The sequence below is a fragment of the Tyto alba genome, unplaced genomic scaffold (assembly GCF_018691265.1).
Source record: "Tyto alba isolate M040663 unplaced genomic scaffold, T.alba_DEE_v4.0 Super-Scaffold_38, whole genome shotgun sequence".
Taxonomy (NCBI): domain Eukaryota; kingdom Metazoa; phylum Chordata; class Aves; order Strigiformes; family Tytonidae; genus Tyto; species Tyto alba.
The window spans coordinates 16,947,747-16,969,832 of NW_024881313.1; the positions used below are offsets into that span (position 1 = coordinate 16,947,747).

Sequence of the window (22,086 nt, forward strand, 5' to 3'; positions counted from 1 at the left end):
ACAAATTTCCAATTTGTCTACCCTGCCTATAAAACTCTGAAGAGAAACAATATTTAAGCAATTGTTCTACATTTTGTCATTGATAGGCCAAGTTCAACTTCATGCTGAAACTGCTCTGTGAAATTTCAAAGAAGTGTGTCTAAAATGTCAGTACTGAGCACTGGCTACAACTGCAAAATTACACAGCTTAAGGTTGCAGCAAACTCATTGATATTTGCAGGTTTCTTCCATCAGCAAGAGCTAAGCTACCACAACTGCCTTGCTTTTGCCCCTGGGCAGAGAGCATGCTGACCTGCCACTCCTGTGCTCCAGCTAATGATAGAACTTATTGTGTAGTGACTTACCATGCAAAAAAGCAACAGTGTCCTAAGCAAGACTGATGTACAACATATTTTTGGAGATCTTCCTGCACATACAAATGATCTTAGATTTCACCAGCATGACCAGATCACTTTTAGGAACAGTACAGGTTTGAATTTTTCTATTACATTAATTCAGCCTTTTAAGTATCCTTTTCCCCTGCATAACAAGAGTGATTCTTATAAGTTTCAGTCTCTCAAATGATATATACAAATACTTAGCATGAGAAGCTCTTAGCCTGTAAGCCACCATCTACCATCTGGTAGTTCCTTGCTGGTAGTCAGGAGAAGCCTAACACCCTCTTATTTTCAGCTTTCTTTTTGCATAAGAGAGTAAGGACCATTCCCCAGTTAAAGCATAGTATTTGTTACAAAGGACACAGGTTCATTTTCATCCTCTTTTAGATGGTCCTGTGTGATCCTCTGGGATAGTCAGAATTTCCCTCTGAGACCATTTTGTCATCTATAAGACAGGACTTTCCTTTTTACCCCATTTAGTCTGTTTTACCTACATAAGACATAGCTTCCTCAGAGTAGGGACTATTCTTTTGCTAACCCTACATGCAGAGCAACCCTTGTTGCACTCCAATGAAGATGACAATCCAGAAAGTAATGAAAACTATCTTTTGCCAGTGCAGCCTCAAAACTGGACTATTTTGTTGAATATTTTCTTTAACTACAGTTACCAGAATAAAAAACGAAGCTAAAAAGTTTAAGAGCTCATGACATATAGGAAGTCAATCTATATGTTTCATCACCCCTTCCTGTCCTTGCTCTATAAATCTATGTATTTCTGTACTTAAAACAGTGGAGCCCAGACATTCATTGAGGTGCTGCAAATGCCCCTATAGTCTAAAACCAGTGCTACATGAAGATGTGATCAATGGCAGCTTAACTATTACAAGTACGTACCTCAAATGTATGTAGAGGCAATACAGGTGTTATCTTGGTTTGTCATAGACAAGACGACAATTATGCTTTATAAAATGCAATCAAGAGAAAGAGGAGACAAGAACTTTTCAGTACGAATATGATATTCATTTAAATAAACTTCTGTTTAGCAAACAGCATGAGCCATTAAGCAGTTATAATGACTGTTTCTTTAACAAAAGTCATCATACAAGTAAACATTAAGGTATAACACTTTAAGTGATTCTTTCTCTTTCAGGAGTTACTGCCATGATTTGTTACTTCTCCCACCACAAACTACCTTCAGAGCATAACTTTCAGAAACTATTTAGCTTTTAAAAGTGGTGCAATGAAATCACAGTTTTCACTTTCAGAAGAGGTATTTCTGCCAGCAGATCTTTTAACTATGTGGAGCAGAGGAGTGGGACCTTCATTTATGCTTTCTCTCTTCTTTATAGGAAACAGGATATAAAAAATGGCCAGTACACTTAATACATATAACAACTATAGATTACTACAAGTGGAACAGGCAATACACCAAAAAACAGTCATGCAAGGAATGTTTGAGCAGACATTAACATCCTTCCAAATCTTATAACAGACATTAAAGGCTCAAGGCAGCCACTGGCCAATCCACCACTCCTGACTTTGGGCATGTTAGGTGGCCCCAGACATGAAACGCAAGAGGGTACAGCTGCTTTCTGCCACCTAAGCTCCTGCCTGGCAGGAATCCCAACAACAGTACCTTAGAGAAGCATGTGGAAAACCAGATGTTGGCAAAAATGGTGACAGAGGGGCAGGGATAAAGGGTAGATGATTAAAAAAAAAAAAACCAAACACATGTATTTCCTACATGGAGAAAAGGTAAAACAAAACAATGGCAGTGTTATGTACGGTATTCACTTCAGAAAACTTTACATGTAAGGATATTCATTCTCTGCTTCAGTTTCAAGATGAAAGTCCTGGAAAACCTAAACTAGACTCCAACACCCAATCTCTCTTTGGAAGGAGTCTTGCTTTTCTCCACAGAGAACAGTGGTCCTACAGAAACTAATATTTTGTGTTTGAAGTTACTGTCTGGAAAAACACTTCCAAAGCAGCACTCAGAAACTGTCCACGGACTTGGTATCTTTGTGGGAAAGGATTTAATCTGAAAATAGCAAAGACTGTTCCTACCCAGTGAGGTAACAGTATTAGTAGCTGAGAGACCTTGATCCCAGCCTTGGAGAAGAGACGCTGTCAGCCCAAGTGTGGCCCAATAGAAGCACCTCTCCATGAACAGCCTGCTTTGTTACAGTTCTCACATAAGGATTATTAACGTAAATTCACAATTGTATTTCCCCAAGTTGTTTCACACTCTGCTGCCAAACAGTACGCCAATACACCAAAGAGTCACCAGAGCAACCACTGGTATCTCATACATTTTCCACAACCTGATGACTAAAATAAACTTACTTTTTAAATTTGTCCACAATTATTTATTCAGTCTTATCTAAAAAGGTAAGACAAAAAGAGAGATGATGAGACAGAAGTAATTGTGCTGCTTTAAACCTACAGCACAAACAGCCACTTTGCAGTTGCCTGAAGAGTTCTTATCTACTTCTGAAAGAAACAGCAAAGGGAAGATTTATCTAGACAATCAGAGTATTTATGTCAATTCCAATATTACTTGAGCTATCACATATTCTGGCAACATAAAGCAAAATAAAAAGCAGCTCCACAAAAGTTAGTGCAGTTTGGTATTAAAAGTTATTTTAGTGTTTCTCTATGTGTTTTTATTTATTTAAACTAAAAAGAGCCATTAACACACACCCAGAGCATTAAAGGAAAGGGCACTTCAAAATTCCTAATCTTAGAACCACCAAAAAAGCATAACTTCATTTATACCTTGCAAATTTCTTAGTTCCTGATCAGAATCAGAAGACAATACATGACAGACAACAAAACAGCTTGGACAGTCTTTTTTCCCCTTTCATCTTACTGAGTCTCACAAACAATTTGAGATCTTGAGGCTGCTCTAGGACAAACAGGCTTAGTCATCGTTACATCAGTAAGGGTCACTGGGCTACAGTTTCCTGCAGCCCCCAACCTAACATCAGAGTATTTATCATACCTCAAGACATAATGTCTGCAAATAGGCACATTTTTCCCATAAAGATTACTGCTGGAGTTGAGACTGAAATCACAAGAAGTGTATTTTTTGCTTCATGCATAGTAAGCCCATAATAAGCCCATTAAGTAAATAAAAATCAGTATAACCATTCATGGAATCATTTCTAAATAAAGATGTCTCTTTGAATCACCTTATATAATTTCAAGCAATACTCCTTAATCTGCATTTGGGATTAATGTAAAAATGGTTTATCAGATTTAGTTATCATGATACAGTTTCAGTGCAAGATTATTTTTTTTTTTTTACTTCATCACTGTCAGCAAAATTAAGAGGTCCCAAACAAACGTGATTCTTAGAATTAAAGGTTGCTGGATTAACTCACTGTTTAAAGCAACACAGCATTTAAAGAGTGAGAGTGGTCAGTTAAAACATGTAAGTAATTTATAGTCCTTATGGTTCATGAATTTTAAAACCAGCCATGAGTGTCCCCTGAATTAATCACCTGTTAGGGTACTTAGTAAAAGATAGGCTGTCCCATACCAGTGGAATTCATTCATATGAATAAAGATATCCTCAATAACAAAGAGCAATCAACTTTGGCATGACAGACCAGACATCCTATGACACGGAAGAAAAAAATCTAAGAATGTTTGTAAAATGTAAAGACACACTACTCTGAAGCTCATCATGTCTTTTAGGAAGATGCATTATATCTGTTTTTTAATTCCTACATTTAACATCCTACAAATGTTTACTTTGGTCATCCAGTACCTATGGATTTATATAAGATTTTAGAAAATTGCCATCTATCTACTACTTTCTGTCCATTATTGCCACAGTGTACATCCTGGGAAAAATGGTTGGTTGGGTAAATACCAGAATGAACATCCAAAACTATTATTGAAAAATCAGAAGACAACATTTTAATTCCCCTCATTTTTACCCTTCAAAGAGAAGAAGCATGAAAGGACTCAAAACAGGGAAACCCAAGATCTAGCACCCATGGAGCAAAAATAAACAAATTACTGAGTGACTTGAGGCAAGGAAGTCACTTAACCTCTCCACAATTCCATTTTTCTGTTGGTAATAACGATCCTGCCCCTATCGCAAGCAGAAACTGAGAGCACTAATTAATTTTGTAAAGCACTTGGGCTTTTTAAAGTGAAGTGTTATGAAGATATAGATTAGAATTTGTAGAGCCAAAGCCCTCTGGAAGGTAGCACAACAATCTCATTATCACAGAGAATAAGACTTAGCACTTGCATCTAGATGACAGATGTATAAAGAAAAAAATCATAAATATCCAAGTGACTACTAACCTAACAGCTGAACTGCTAAGAGCATAAGGCCAGCATTAATTTTCACTGAAAAAAATACTATCTGGATACAAGTTTTCATAATCTTTTATAAGCATGTTATTTTCTATCATGCCTTGGTACCATGGCAATTGAGAACTACAGAAGTCATCTGTGGATTCTGGCAGCACTGGAATTTGACATTTGCTACTTATAAAACACAATTTGGGAATTTTCTGGAGCATTACAAGCAGCTTTGTTCAAAATGAAAACGCATCTATCTGGAGAATCATTCTCTTTGGAGAACAAAGCAGTAGGGCAGCTCCTTCTTGTTATAACTACGGGTTTTGTCCACTTCTCAGCACAGCTGGTAGCACCCTCCATCTCCCCCGATAAGAGAGGGTCAGCAAAAGACTGCTGCATCCACAAGCATAAACATGAACAGATTGAGAAGAGAGTTTAGTTGGTGAGAAAGCTATGATACAGGGAAAGAACAAGGAAGAAGTAGTGATGTGATAAGGGAGCAAATAAAATTGTGAAAGGGGAAGTAGAGCATGTAATGCTGCACAACATCACCAGAGAGTTCATACTGGAATTACCAAGGCAATCAGGCCCAAATTTGGAAGAGGTTGTCCTGGTTTCAGCTGGGATAGAGTTACTTTTCTTCCTAGTAGCTGGTATAGTGTTGTGTTTTGGATTTAGTGTGAGAACAATGTTGATAACACAGTGGTGTTTTAGTTGTTGCTAAGTAGCCTTATCCTAAGTTAAGGAGTTTTCAGTTTCCCATGCTCTGCCAGCGAGGAGGGGCACAAGGAGCTGGGAGGGAGCACAGCCAGGACAGCTGATTCGAACCAGCCCAAGGGATATTATTCCACACCATAGGACGTCATGCTCAGTATATAAACTGGGGGGAGTTAACCAGGAGGGGTAGATCACTCCTCAGGCATCAATCAGCGAGAGGTAAGCAATTGCAGTGTGCATCACTTGTCTTTTCTTGGCTTTTATTTCTCTCTCTTAGTTATATTATTTTTCTTTACTACTATTATTATTATTATATTTTATTTTAGTTATTAAACTGTTCTTATTTCAACCCACAAGTTTTACCTTTTTTTTTTTTTCTTTTCCAGTTATCCTCCCCATCACACTGGGAATGGGGAGGAGTGAGCGAGCAGCTGTGTGGCAATTTCTTGCTGGAAGGGGTTAAGCCACCACAGAGGTCCTTCATCACTCACCCTTTCCTGTAACCGCCAGCACCAGCTCTTTGGTTTGAACATTTGATGGGCACAGCTAAAAAGAGCAGCAAGAGAACTTGAGTAAGATAGAAAAATAAAGGGGGAAAAAACAAAGGACAAGAAATAGAATAGCAGTCATACAAGAAAGGAAGGAAGATGTGAGAAAAAAACTACTATAAAATAGGCATTTCTTTTCCTGCCCTCGTGGCCTGACGTTTCTTTCTGGGAGTAACAGTCTCATCTGTGTCCCAGAACTATAATTCATATTCTTGGGTATTATTTGTTCAGCTTTATTTGGATGCGGAGACTGCTAGAAATGCTAGCTATGAACTAGCAAATGCAACTGAAAACAGAGCTCAGAGACTGAAAATGGTATCAAGGGATATGGTATGCTCCTTGCTGTGCCTAGCACAAACTTACTCATACATCTCCCACAGCCCATCTCAAAGGCACTCTCCAAAAATGGCCGGTTTATTTCTGAAGTCGAAGCTGATGTTAAACCAACTGTCTCTGTCATATGGAAGAAGGCAAATATAAAAAGGTCACTGAAGTGCCAGATGGAAGAATTTTTGAACTGGAAGCTCTGACATTAATTCTCTGTGTTTGTCTGAAACACTGAACTCAATGAGCAGATTAAATGTCTGTGCTGAATTGCCAAGTGAGAAACAAGTCACTCTCACAGAAAGGCCAACTGATTAGACCTGGAGTAGGAATCCCAAGATCATACAAATCTGAAAAGAAGTACAAACACCTGCATCAAGGAAAAGTGAAGTTTCATAATGAAAGTTATTCTGGGCAGTGCTTACACAACTCTTTCCTCTCACCACCACTACCACCACCACCACACCCCCACCAGACCTGCAATATAGCACATATTTATTCTGGTAAATTAATACCTAAATATTACCATAATTACTGAATCAAGCATGATCTTGGAGTCAGGAATTAATGCACATGATTGCATGCCCCTTGGACACTGCAAGGTGGTGCTGAGCATTTCTAGAATTAGTATTTTTTTTCCATTTGTAGCACAGCCTAACTTCAGAAAAATGAGTTTTCAGTCAATTAAAGCTGATGTTCCTCTTCTTGCAGGGAAAAAAGGTCTGATCTTGAAGAGAACCCCGATTAGATTTTAGGTCTGTAAAAGCCTACATATGTCCTCAAAGCAAAATCCTGTTCTGTGACAACAGTTGACAGGAGGAGTCAATTAAGGACAAGGTCTCAGATAGAGGTCATGCAGAAATCCTGACAGCCTGTAATGTGCATGAGAAGAGACAGAAACGCAGTGGATCCCATCTAAAGGGGCGTTTTGCTCTATTTCTGTACTTGCACGATGCTCAGGTTTGCCTCAAACTAAGTGTCATGTAATATGGCATTCAACCTTCTTCTGCAATTACAACTGGGCTGCTGCTTCCATTAACCTGGTTCAGGACTTAAGAGCATCCAAAAGCAGTTGGGTCATTCCTCCAGCAATCCAAGCGGGAGGACAGAGGAGCGGATCAGCAGAGGTGTCAGCGTGGGAGAGGCAGCTTCCAGCACCGGGCACAGCCAGCGACTCCTTGGTAACCAGCAGAGTGGTGGGGAAAGTGACTGAACATAAACACTCTCCCATGAAATTGTGACAGGTGGTTTCTATACTCTTTTAGTTAGTTACTCATTTGTATCTGTTGTCTATCCTCCTCTGTAACCATATGAACAGCATTTAAAAATAAAGATTAAAAAAATATTTTCAATCCCTTTCCCATATCAGCCTCCTGCTCCAGCAGATGGCTACATGTGCCAATGCAAGTTTATACAGTTTTCTTTCCATAAGTGCATTATTAGTAGCTTTGTACAAACCTTATATTAAGTTTTCTGAGTTTACAGGTTTATAATTTTATTCTATGCTCCAACACTCCCCCTGACCATGAAGTTATCAAAGGCATATCCATAAATGCAGTAAGTCCTCCCACTGCCATGTTCAAGTGTGAGAAATCTTGAGAGACTTGACAGCAAAATGCCTATTCTTGCTAAATTCTGAGGCTGTCAGTAAGGTTTTTAAGAAAACTCCATGCCTTGAAAATAGGTTTTGCCTAGTTCCTTTACACTCCTCTGCTTATCACTAGCAAGTCTCTTGATTCTTTCACAGGTATCATCAAGTACTTCTGATGCAAAGTAAAAACAAGAATTGTTCTCCTACAAGGATGGACTGCAACAAAAATACTGCTGTTGGTCAGATCTGGTCATGCAACTGATAGTACAAGACTTAAGCCCAACTACACAACTGAGAAGTTAAATAAATTCTTTTATCTCGTGAGCCTGAAGTCAGATGAAAACAATGAGACATGAGCAGATAAAAACCTAATTTATAATTACAATGAACCAGAGCGTTCTATTCAGACTGTAAAGTCAGACAAAGATAGCTTAAGAACTCAGGACCAACCTTCACATATATGCTGAAGAGCACTTTTCTTATAAAAAGAAAAGAGAAATGGGACAGGTTACACAACCATCTGCAAACTGCAAAATATATGCATTTGCAGGTGGAAATGTTTTACAACTATTTTCTCTCAGATATAACAACAATCTTAATTGCACTGAAGCAGCATGCTGTACTGTCCTTTACAAATCAATGGGGGTCTCACATTGTCTTCAGTAGATGCTTAAAAAGCGCTTCCCAAGAAATAATACAAGAGTAGAATGGTAAATTAATTTGGCTCTTCTTCCTTCACCTAGATCAATTCTTTCATTAAAAAAACTACAAAAACTTACTTTATTCCTTTCCCTCTATTTTGCATTTTTTTCTTCTTTCTTTTCCTTCCTTCTCTTCCAAAGTTCCCTTTTTACTATCTTTAGCAAAAGCTAGAGGAAAAATTAGGTAATGAGAGTTCTTTATTTTATTCTGCTAATGCATTTCAAAGTTTCATTCTAGTATTGAAAAAGAAATCTCTGCTGCTCTTAGGTGCTTCATCCCTGAGGTCAACAACCCTACAGCTTGAGAAATGCAGCCTCCGCCGCAGATCAATGTCACAAGGAAAGACAAGCTCTCTGAGCGATTCTAGATCTGCTCCCTTACATATTATCTTTCAAACCATTGAATTTTACAAGGTATCCTCTATCAAATCAGCACAGTATAAAGGTATAGACAGGAAAAGAGCTTCAGCTTTGTCATTATTCTCTTATGTGAGTACGCTTCAAAGATTTGAATAACCTATATTCTAACCCAGTCTCCCAGAAATCTTAGTAACAGCCATTCACTACCTTTCTGTCATTGTTTTCTTTCATGAAAGTTTGAGAGTTAAGATCAGGATGACAAGTCCAGCTTCACAAACAACTAAATGAAGAGAATCCTCATCTCTGGATACACCTGACTACTTCTTTTAACAGCTTTTTTTTTTCCCCTCAGATAAACAACCTGGTTACAGAATTCTATAAAACTTGAATGAAAAGTCTTAAAGGAATTTTCTAGCAGCTACTGGAAGTTTGTCAGACTTGCAGTAGCACAATAACTTTCAAAGCAAAAAGGTCTAAGGAAGCATAATGAAACTTGCTCCTCAGTGCATAATGTGCCACACTGGAAAAAAAGGCAGAACCTCTGCAAACATACCATGTCCCACAACTCAGAACTTTGTCACAGGGCATAATGAAAATTATAGAATCTAAATTTATTCAGACGATGAAGAACACTCCACTATATCTTTTCTCACAATGACAAATAAAACTTAAAATGGAGAAATTTCAAACTGATAGTAAGAAGAGCTCATCATAAGAACAACTATATTTTTATATGAAGAATTCTCTGAACGGTATAGAGATAATGCTCAATTTTCAAAAAACTAGGTATTTCAACAGAGAAGTGAAAATCACTGCTGCTGCTTTGGTGTGTTCAAGCAAAAACGTGCAGCAGTAGAATTATGACTGTGCTCAAATCAATTCTAAAGAAAAAGCAGTACAAAACAGCCAAGCCTTTTACAGTTGGTGGCAATTTGCACCTCCAAAGCTGTGAGTTGATCCTGAATCACTTTCAACAAACAACAAATCCTGAGAATCAAATTGGTCAAAAATCACATTTATCATTTAAGTTAGAAGATCAGTGAGAAGTCCCCGATCCTTACAGTGCAGCAAGTTTCCCATGAAAAAATTTCACAAAATTGAGACTGACCGAAGATATTTTGCATGGCTTTTCCTGCACGGCTGCCTACCAGCAGTATAATCATGTTTTATAATTATCTACTTGTATGTATCTGGACTACTTTGCCAAATACACGGAATTCCTTGCCAACTTGAAAGTTATGGGTGGTGGTTCCACTGCTTTCCCAGGCAGCAGCAAAACCAAACATTCCCACCATTAAAATGCAGAAATTTCCAAAACAACTCTTCTGCACGACGTTAAAATAACATTTCTATAGGTAATATTTATCAACAGAACCCATTTGTTCATTAAACCCCCCACTATTTACAGGGAAGTCTGGGCAAACATATTTTATACATATTCTCCACAAGTTTAAATACATTTTCTTTCCACTTACACAAATATTTAATACACTGGGAGAGGACATATTCAAATGTACTAAGCCTGTTGACTGAAAAGCACCAGAAATGAATGAAATGAAGCTGAGCTTTCACAATACATAAACAGGCATTATGCTTTTTTATAGTGGTTTTATTTCCTCTCTGCTCACTTGGCAATATTTGGTATTTTCGTTTTCAGGTAAGTTGTATACAACTCAATATTAGATTATAAACATCCTACACAGCAAAACTGAAATACAACAAACATGAATTCTATACAATTTCCAGGCTAGAATGATACAGACTGGGTCAAAAGCTTGCTGATATGATGTTTGCTACTAGCATATATTATTTTACATTTATATAATGTCTAGCTGAAGCTTATCACAAATCTTTCAATCAGAAGTGCAACAGATCTCCTAGTCAGCAGGATAAGGTAGCAAGTTCTACTTTAGCATTAATTTACCCAAATTCTAATAATAAATTATAATAATTTTTGCAAAGCAACAATCTCCACCCACACTTTTCATACCATTTCTGACTAACATACCATCACAGAGTAAGACTATTAACAGTCAAAACTGCCTGCTTCTGTGTCCTCTGTGGGCCAGTCTAGAACTGATACAGGAACTTCAGAGAAAGCCCATCCACCCAGGAATATGATAAACAAAAGAGCAAGATCATAGTACTGCTTCAGTTCAACAGCAACAGAGGGAAAGGCCTAAAAGTTACTTTTACAGAAACAACATGATCTGTTTATGCTGTTGATTCAAAAATCTTATAATACAAAATCACCCCTCTGAATTCAACATCCAGCACCACACTAAATTGCTATTTCACTACTTGCTTTTTGCTAAATTGCTAAATCCAGAATTATATACAGGCTTATGTTAGGGAGTGGAACAAAAGATATCAGTGAAAAATACGTGACACATGAAAGAGACATATATAAAAAATAATTCTGACAATATACAATACACTTATCTCAAAAGCAAAAAGTAGCCACAGACAGGCATTTGTTGAACTATACCAAAACACAGAAGTCATCATGCATGTGAAAGAAGCACTTCATGACTGATGGAACTGCTGCTGGGACATTAATGTTGTGATAGCAGGATTCAAAAAAAATTGAGTCCTTAAGAGTCTGTTCCTTAACTAACCAACTTTCCATTCATGTACCTTCCTGCCATGGTACCAAAAGAAAAACCTGATCAAAGATGTTGGAAGCCAGTATGGATCCACCCAAGAGAACTCAAGCTCAGAAAACATAATATTTAACCTGTTCTTCACAAATTAAGAATACCAGCTACATTTTTCTTTAGTTCAGAAAGAGGCTTTGGAGCACTGTTATCACACAGTCTCCCTGTTGTTTCAATTAATATTTGCTAGTATACTCTCCTTCGTTTCAACATGGTTTGTGAGCTGTAATCATTGTTGTACCAGTACCTGAAACATTTAGGAAAACTTTAACACTAGTATTATCAAACTCAGTTTACAAGCTGTGTATAGCACTGCCTGACAGCTGAATATTTTTGCCTTGCAGGGACTTCAGAGCGAAATAACCTCAACAACGCTGTCTGGATCTGCTTGGCAGCAATTCTGATCTTTAAGGGGCACATCTACTCTCACATCTACACAGAAGTCACCGAAAACGACAGCATGAAGCCTCACCTGACCCAGGCTGAGCATCCGCACGAGCTCTTGCCCCAGCCAATTCCTGCTGATCGCGCAACTCAGGCCAGGACGGCGTACTGCAACCTGTGTGAGGTAACAGCTCAGTGGTCGCTGGCACCATGCAAGGATTTCCCTTAAAGGACAAAATCTCTTACCTCTGGCAGCTGGATCCCAGCAGAGCTGTGTGACTCAGGCTCGCAGTGCCTGTGCCAGCTGCCCCTTGGGATCGACCAGGCACAGTGGTACCGAGGTCTCAGCGCGGGCCCTTTTACCAGCGCTGTCCAGCGGCTTGTCGGTGCTGTCTCTGGGAGAAACAAGAACTGTCTGCCTGAGACAGCGTACCCCCTCAGAGGTCAACTTTTTACATAGCCCACCCGAGCTTACAGCGCGAGGGGAGAAGTGTTAAAAACTCTGTATGTGTGTGCATGTGTGTGCGCATTTGGTTTTAGGGATTTTGTTTGGTTTTGTTTAAAATATACACAGCAAAATAGCTAAAAAAGAGATAGTTAAGTGACCATTTTTGCTACAGGACTTTAAAGGCTGGCTAACCCCCTTGCACGAAGATGTGATGTTGATGATTTTTAGCCTGCTCAACTCCAACTTTTTGAAGTTCTTTCCATTCGGAGTCAGAGACATAAAGGAGACTATGGCAAACATGCACTCCCTCAGGTAAGCTCTTATCTCCTGCTGTGACAGACCTCAGGTTTGCTACAAAACTGATCCACACAGCGAAGATCATAATCTTTATAGAGCACTCAGAACTAACCACCTATTAAATTATATATTTCCTATGTTTCCCATCTGCATTCTTAATTTTTGGCCACATTTTCCACATTATATGTTATTTTTCCCCTCTAGTTAATTTGGGATCTGTGTTTAACTAAATAATGTTCCTTATGGTAATATTTATCAATAAAAAAATGTCCAAAATGCTATTCATTTCTTAAGCTCAGAAAGCTAAAATGGGAGAACTCCAGAGACAGTAGTAACGCAATGAACAGAGCTGATGTTTTTACATTTGGGGAGAAAAATCATTTGGAGGAAGAAAGCTGGCAGAAGCAACAAAAAATATTTAAGATTTGCTTTAAAAAATCCCAGGTGCCTAAGAGTTTCTGGACTTTCACTCCTTGTTCAACATGACAGCAAACACAAATGATTTGATTACTTCTATGCATTAAACAATGGAAAATGCATTGAAGAATTACAATTTATTAATAAATATGATAGCATAAGCAAAGGAAAACTTTAATTGAAAAATGATTGCAGCTGAAATAATTATTGTAACAGAAACATTCAAGGTTATTCTTAATAAAAGCATCTCTACTTTCTGAGACAAAGCCATGCAAATTAAGTTTGTATACAGTGTGAAACAGCCCACTTCACATCACTTACATTGCAATACATATAGTGTCACACATTCAGAAGATTTTTTTTTTATAAATGAGGAACTCAGGCAAAATAATGAAACCAGAAAATAACTAAGATGGGATTGAATCTTCCCCCTTTAATCATATTTAGTGATAAAGAAGAAAAAACCCTTAATTGACAAGTACAGAAAAAGCAAACATGAATCCCTGTCAAACTAGTTATTTGATCCCACATTGATATACAACTGATATCTTCTTGGAGTATAATTCATATACTGCATAATGTATAAACACGCTCATCTAGAAATAAAACCCTCTGCTTTTACCCTTAACTAGTAAGAGCAAAAACCATAATCATCACTCCACCATTACCACAGTTGTTTCCTTTAAATGCTAGAACATATGGTGAAATATTTTTTTTTTTCAGTTCCACTGGATTTCTGCTGATATTAATCTATGGCTTGATCTACAACTGAAACACACTATCTGTCAGTTAAGGCATCAAAAATAATGCAGTGTACTCCATACGATGACCACATTTTAATCTTTCTGTCTTGTACTAATGATAACTGCTGCTTTTTTCCTCCTGTCTTTCCCTGAACATGCTACTGCTCTAAGCTTTCATACATTGAAATATTCCACTAAGATCCAAACCACTGCCAACACACTCCTACATAAGCATTCAAGAATGACTACTTAAAATGACTACCTCACTTTTTGTTTTATTAAATAAGGACAGCATGCAAGAGAAATAAAATAATCACAGAGGTTAACCAGGCAAAAAGATATTCTGACACCCATGACATAGCGTGTATTTATAAAGGATCATTTTAATTTTATCTTCCACTACCAAACAAATCTATAACTGATAAAGACATTCATTCAGATCTAGCAATATGCACAGACTTGTTAGCAGAGATGAAAAAGTGGCTGATCACGTCCTTCACTCACTCATCCCAGAGGGCATTCAGCCAAGCATGTATTGGAAAAAATTGCCCATACTATCCTCTTAATACAATAATAAATAAGGCTGCCGGAGAGAGAAATAAAAAGCTGTACCGAGAAAAGCATCGCTTCTAAGCCTTGCCCTACCTTTTCCCTGGTATTTACAAACCGCAGGCAGTGCTGCTGGGGAGCCTCACCAGGGTGGCTGCCGAGAGGTCTCATGTGGCGCTCCCAGCTTCCCACCGCCTCCCTCTGCCTGGATTTTAAGCATTCCTGAGAAAAATCCACCCTGACATGCACAGAATGAATCTTGCTCAAGTTGGAAGCATGTGATAACTAGGCTTCAGGTTGAAACGGGAAACTCCAGCGCCAAATTAATCCCAGAGATTGAAACAAGCCCCATCTTACCGTTTTGCTGTTGCCCAGATCAGGTTAGATTCACCTGCAACTCTTTGGCATCTCTCTAGCTATGTTAGTGTTTGCAGTCAGGCCAGGCTCATTCAGCAACTGAATTCACATCTTTCTGCACTAGCAAGCTGAAATGGTACGGCTGTACTACAGCTAAGAAAGGGGGAAATCTAAAGCAGAAAACAAAGAAATCCCTCAAGACAGGGTAATCCCAGTGGAGTAAAATATAAAAGGTACAGATGAGCACCGAGGGTACAGTATTTCTCTGTCTAAATTTCATCAGCAATACCATTCTCTCTCTAAAATGATTTTTTTTTTTTTTTTTTTTTTATTATATGATGGACTTGCCTGTGGAGTTCCCAGAAAGGCAGAGTATCCATGCTCTGCAGCAGCATTGCAGCCAAAGTAACCATGCATATGCTATCTAGGCAATTTACAACAGTCTTTTTGAAAAGATATTGATTTACAATGTAGCACTGCCTCAACCATACTGCAGCCAAAATAGCTAGTAGTGATTTCATAGGAATTAAGGAAAAAAAAACAACATTCAATCAAAAGGATGCAACTAATCATTCCCAATTCAATTATGTCCCACTGCTGAAGGAAAGCAGCAAGTTTGAGTGACAAATGATATTAAAGCGATAATCTATGGGCATCTGGAAATAAGCACCATGAATGCCACTGTCCACTTTTACAGAAACAATAAATATGAAAAAGCATTTAAAATTTATTGAGCCAAAATATGAGCTCTGAAGTTAATTTTAGCATTGTAAGGATGAAACGTAGCATTTAATTTACGAACCTACAAAATATGCAAAGCTCTGAATAAGCAACAGACACCTACTCCGTGCTGGGAAGCCACTGCTGAGCCCAAGCGAGCCTGGGTGCGGTAGGAGGGATAAGAGGGCAGCAGGAGCAAACCCTCAGGGAGGGCTTCTCCAAGAGGGAGGCAGAGCATCTTCTCCATCTCCTACTCCTACAGCAACCCCTGCTGGCCTGTGCTTCAGATGGCTTCTGGCTCCCCAGAAACCTCCCGGTGTTGGGGGAGCTCTGGAAAGACTAAGCTACGACAGGGAGCAGTAACCTATGTGTAAGTGAAACCCTCTGGAAAGAAAGAATGCAGCTCAACCACATTTCATTGTTATGGAACGTGGAGGTGCATTGAGCTAGCAGGTGAAACTCAGCCCTGGCTCACACCCCACATAGCTCCAGTGACCCATGTCACAAGACCATCAGAAACTGGCTCCCCAATTAGAGTCCCACCTTGAAGAAAGCACAGCACACTTAAACTCCACACATTTTCTCAAGTCCCACCACAGTCACCAAGACTTAAACACATGCTTAAATGCTTCTCAAGGCTCACAGCTGAATCTAGCATCAGGGACTTCCATGATGATGAAATTTGAATGGCATGAACAAATCCCCTAAGATGCACCCAAAATTAAGTAGCACTTGCTGCTTTTCCCCCTCATCTATTTCTCAACCTTAGTCACAGTGGCATATTCCAGAAGACTACTCAGTTTCTTAGGTTGGTTTTTAAGCAGATAGAAGGCTTCATTTCCCCCCAAAAAAGACAACTTCTACCCTCTAGACCAAAATTTTCCTCTTGGGTGTCTCAAGCATGAGGGTCCAAAGAAAACATGAAAAAAAGCTTCCAGTTGATAAGAAAATACATTCAAAACATTTACATTTCTTGTACTTAGTCTGCCAACACCAAATTTGTCTGAGGATGAGGGAGAACAGGACAGAAGGATACTCAGGGAAAAAAAAAAAAAAAGGTAGTGAGTAAGCACATGCAGAGATCAGTATGTGCCAAAATAGGCACCACATTATGGGAAAAGTGGTGGACAGCCATGAGGAAATGGCAAACAGGAGGTAGAGAAACAGGGAACTGCATTCCAGAAGAAGGCAAGGTATTGGGCCAAGGCACAAAGATAAAAAGTAAGCCAAACAGTCTACAAAGTAATGGGATCTAACTCAAAGAAGCCAAACCCTCCCATATTTTAAAGTTTATTATTTTTACTGCGTTAAAAAAAATCTTCACTTATTGCATTAAAGTCCTTCTTGTTGCCTTTGACACCCCTCAACAGATGTAATTCCAGTTGGGCTTTGGTGTTCCTAACTGCATTACTGCATGCTCGGACAATATCTCTGTATTTGTTCCTGGTTACTTGTCCCCACTTCCACCTTCTGTATTCTTCCTTTTTATATCTGAATTTTGTTAGGAACTCCTTGTTCATCCATGCAGGCCTTCCAGCATTTTTGCCTGACTCCCTACTCTTCTTATTGCCCTCCTTCCCCTGTGCTACCTCAGATCATCCAAGAGAGAGGCGTGGAGAGAGGAAGCAAGGGAGAAAGGCCGCTAACTGTTCCCTCCTCTCCAAGAACTAATAACCACATGCAGTAATTTGCACAAGTATCATATGTCTGTACGAGCTCATTTTCTCCTCACAGAAGAAACTGAATGACTACTGCTCCTGAACACACAACTTCCCATTTTGACAAATGCAGACTGAAAACACAAGGCAAGAGTAAACACACTTTACATTTTTGAAAATTTACTCACTTGTGGAAGTCATTTGGACATCTAGCCAGGCACTTCATAAGCCACTGATGGGATTTCATAAAAATTGATTTAACAAGTTGCATTAAGAAACAGAGGACTGCATGGGACAACTCTTGTCTATGTCTCGTTCAGTTCCTTGCTATCACAGGCAATCACAAAATATGACCCCTTACCTAAACTGCTAAGTTTGGGTTCGGTTTGAAGTTAGAATACATAGACTACACAAGACATGACCATAATAAAACAACCCACCGGTGACAAAAATGAGTTGAATGCAAACAAAATAATTTTTATCTGAAGATGGTAAGTGAAGCAGTGGATAATATTGATAATGGAATGTGTGACAAGTCATTCCAAGCACAACATGCTGTTAAACTTGCTTCACAATACCAATATTTGAACTATAGCATCTGCATTATTTGATATGGTGGAACTTCAGTTAGAAAGTCACTATCTGAAGTAAAATGCAATGCAACACAGTGCCAATTATTTTTGCAACTTTTAAGACCAAAAAAGAGATTTTACATTTTTAGGGGTTGATTCAAAATATATTTTGCATTATAATGAATATTTAAAATGCAAGTTCAAAGGGAATAACAACATAGAGAACACTGGAATGATTTTACACATCTGACGAATCAGTCCAGATATATTTTCAACTCAGTGAAAGCAGTCTTTGCACATAAAAGGTTAACCCAATGACTTTGGACAATTATACTCTTTCTGTGCAATAGGAAAACCCAACTCCAACATTCTTAGCAAAGCCACATCCTCCTGTGAACACTAACAGTTACACTGAGATTGTCTTATTTGCTATTGACACTTTTGTGTTCCTTGCTATGTCTGCAAAGATTTCCTACAAATAAAATAATCCAGACTAAAACACATTGGTGCAATGTATCTATGATAAGAATTTGAATTAGGTCTTTTAACTTGATTTAGGATTTCCTCTTAGAGAAGCTGAATACTATTTTCCAAGCCTCACTTTTTTCTTCTTTGTTTTTAAGCTCTTAGTTAAAGGTATTGTATAACTGCTATTCTAAAGAATTATTTTAGCCTCTAATTAGTAGCCAAAAGTACTTAAAGACAAGAAATGAAAAGGCCCGAGGCAGTCAGATCTGCAGCACGATCAGCAGTTAATATACACAGATACCAGATGCAGAGCTTAGTCAAGGTATGGAATTTCATCATTATTCTACTTTAAAGAAAAGAGCCTTTTCCACTGGGGGTGGTCATCTAGTTAAGACACAAAATGGGACTTCAATATACCTTACCCTGCAATAATAGATCATGCCTTGCTATATAAAAATAAATAGTCTTCTCCCAGCCATGTATTACTTATACAAATCCAATTATTACATACTAACAGAATTCTATCTCAGCTAGTACTGTGTTCATGCCCTTATAGTATATTAAAATTATACTATACAAAAATGCCTATCTGGAAAGAGTATGAAGCCAATATCAAGTGTCAGGTAAAATACTCTGCATCTTCTTTGCCTAAATTCCTCATCCCCAACTGAAAGACAGTAAATGTTTCCAGAGGTCTTTCATCTTCAGCATCATATGGTCATGTACACTGTCAACAGTAGCAACAGTTCACTACAGAAATGGAGGTATCTTCGTAATACATGAATGAAATTCCAGACAGAAAATGCACCATAATTCCCAAGACTTATGATGTACCTGCATATACACATAACCTCATGTTCTGTTGCTAAGTCTTAATGTTACTAATATATCACGTACAAAGAACCACAAACTAGACTACTCAGAAAAAAAAAAAAAAAAAAAAAAAAAAAAAAGGAGACATTTAAATCAACATCTCAGCCAATCATTTTTTGAAAACACCATAAAGAACTCAAACAGTATAAAATTCAAATATATGCACTCTGTCTGGAAGATAGTAACAATCAGTAAGATGGCTTAGTGGAGTAGCTTTAATTAAACTAACCCATCTGCTATGACATACAATTCCTAAAACCACATAGCTGACAATTCTCATATTTGGAATACCAACAACAACAAAAAAAAATCTAGCTAATCAGGAGAGGGTAGTAATATTTCTATGACACAAATTTTAATGAAGAATACTAGAGACACAGTTTACAAATTTTTTCTTTAGGGAGAATTATAAAGAACTAACAATAGCTTTTTAATAAACCCCAGGGAAGAATCTCTTAAAAGGTTTCATTTTCGAGTTACATATATTGCTACAGCTGATCTCATACAGGGACAAAGCTCAATGATATCCCATTTCAAAGTTATCCATAACATTATAGCTAGAAGAAGAAAGCTTTCTATAAATGAATTAAAATTTAACACAAAAAGAGAAGCTCACCTTCACCTCTTTCTCAAGTTTAAATATGTCATGCACTGAAATTCTCATCTTATTTGAAAGCACTGGAATTTAGCTTCCCTTCATTTTCACTTTGTGATACTCACATGAAAGGCTTCACTGTGGGGGCTTTTTTATTTATTTATTTCACCTGATGCCTTTCTACATTGCAATGGAAAAAAATCTCAGGTTTTCTAACTAAAAAATGATTTATGCACAAATGTAGGCTATTGTGCTTAAAAAAAAAAAAATACAAAGCCAAATCAACCTCCACATTCCTATAATGTAGATAAGAAACTAGAATGGGTTACATGTTTGTAGTATCCACTTTGAAAAATCCCTATCTATTCTACTCTTCCTCACTAAGCATTGTTCCTTTGATCCACCATTTCAGTCCTTAAGGCTTTTGCTACCTGTTGAGCTTGCCACACAATGCAAATGGTGAATTCATGTTAAGAGAACAGTAAAGCTACCACCTTCAGATGGGAATAACTGCTGACAACTCTTGCACTGGAACTGAACTACCAACATACATGTGAAAGACTTCAGCTCAGCTGCCTCTATCCCTCCCTTACATGCTTTATTAACAAGAATAATCAAAATTTCTGGTATAAAATCCACTGAGGATCACAGCAGAAGATCATGTGATCTATGAATTCAAGTTCCACACGTCAGGACTGTGGTATCCTCTGTGGAAATAGTAGAAGCTGTATGGAAATAAGCATCCTACCACTTTATAGCTTTAAACCAATCTAGACTATGAAGTGATGAGACTCTGAAGGAACCTCAGAAGTGAGATGATATGGCCAATTACCTTAGGCACCATATAGATTTAATTTTCTGAAAATTAATCAGAACTCTTGAGATCATCCTCTGTGGCTTCTACAGTACACAGAGAAACTACTTTCGCAGGATGTCAGACAGCTTGTGAAGGTGTTCTTAGATTGACTTGGAGCCCCAAAATCAATCTACTTTAATATTTAATTTATCCTGTATTTTCTCAATGAAAGACAATGATGAGTGTTGAGATGAATATAACTGCCCCATTAAGCAAGGACAACTCTTTCGGCATTGAAAGAGGTTGATAGAGTATCTGCCGAAGAGCAGATTGTGCTTTAAAAAAGTTAATAAAGTACCAACCTAGAAACGAAGTGAAAAATTAGAGATCTTATTTCACTAGCATTCACAGTAAAATGAAACTGAGGGAATGTTACAATTATTCTTGTCTTCATTCTCTCACATGGGACCTTGAAGTACCTCAAACTAGTGAACTCAAGAGGTTTACGTGATTGTGCATTTATATGAGGTTTACCTGCATACATCTCCAGTGGAATCCTGGCAGAATGGTTTCCCTAAGTTCTGGCCTTTCTGAAAGTGGGTATCCAAATACCAGATCTGAAGGGGCAGTGGGAATCTCACAAGGCATCTCCTCCAGGCAGTTGCTGTAAGGAGCCCTCTGACTGGTTGTTTTCAGAGATAACTGCAATTGTTAATAAAAGCACCTCACAATAATGATATTTAATCCTAAATGCAGTGTTTTGTGGCATGAGATAATTTTAGCAATTATTCCAGGCTCCTCACAAGCTTATTTCCTTGTAACTGGTCAGCAGCTTGTTTATATTTTCACTCTTCACAATATTAGTCTTTGAGTTGTGACAAATGGCAGAAGAATCACAAGCCCAGGAGCCACGGCACACTCTGTGGGCAGTACCACTGGCAGATAGCTGAGGTTCTGCTTTGTCACAGGAAGTTACTGAGAAATATAAGACACTATAAAAGCATGTTTATTATAGCAATCTATAGAAAATGAACCCACAAACTCGTGATGTAGAAGAACAACTGATTCACTACCATCTCAGATACCTTAATGGATTCAACATATATGATATTAATTAGTCTGTATGGCTGCCGTCTTATTATTATGGGGACAGTAACAGACAACAAATATGTTTATGTCAGGGAAAGAGTTATGCTGAGCTAATATAAATTACATGTTCATACATAGTGTACTATAGTAAGGTGTACAAACCAACAGCTTTTCTTTTGGTTCTGCTAAATGGAGGTTCATTTCTCAGCTTTTCCTCTAGAGATGCTACGATCTTTCTGTTATCTGAACAGGTCATCACTGTAGAGTAGTTATAAAGACATAATATAAAAAAGACCTTTTAAATATTAACATAATTGAAAACTGTCAGAGGGACACACATAGTGATAATCATATAAGGTCAGAATAAAAGTTCATCTAGCCTGTTTCTGAAAGCAACCAAGTCTGTTAGAGGGTAAAGAATCACAAATGTGATCCTTCCTCCTGTATATCCTTCTGACCACCAGCAGTTTACTTCATAATTCAAAGATTAAATCCAGACCTCTCCTTCACAACTTAGTGAAG

At 38.0% G+C, this 22,086-nt stretch overlaps 1 protein-coding gene across 7 annotated transcripts in view; it reads right to left on the reverse strand.

Annotated features, from left to right (window-relative positions):
* The window catches only part of CDK14 (cyclin dependent kinase 14), a 320,024-nt gene that overhangs the window by 239,720 nt on the left and 58,218 nt on the right, over positions 1-22,086 (reverse strand). The window contains exon 1 of one of the 7 annotated variants that reach the window (XM_032991372.2): positions 15,638-15,666. The exons of 1 other annotated variant lie outside the window; for it this stretch is intronic. Coding sequence is in view for 1 of the 6 variants with exons in the window: in XM_032991367.2 (XP_032847258.1) it covers positions 14,533-14,607 (75 nt within the window). In the remaining 5 variants the exon portion in view is untranslated. Of the gene's footprint in view, positions 1-2,723; positions 2,745-12,228; positions 12,248-14,532; positions 14,628-14,793; positions 14,905-15,637; positions 15,667-22,086 lie in introns of those variants that run through there. 5 more of the 7 variants (XM_032991368.2, XM_032991367.2, XM_032991374.2 and 2 more) reach the window with 5 other exon arrangements.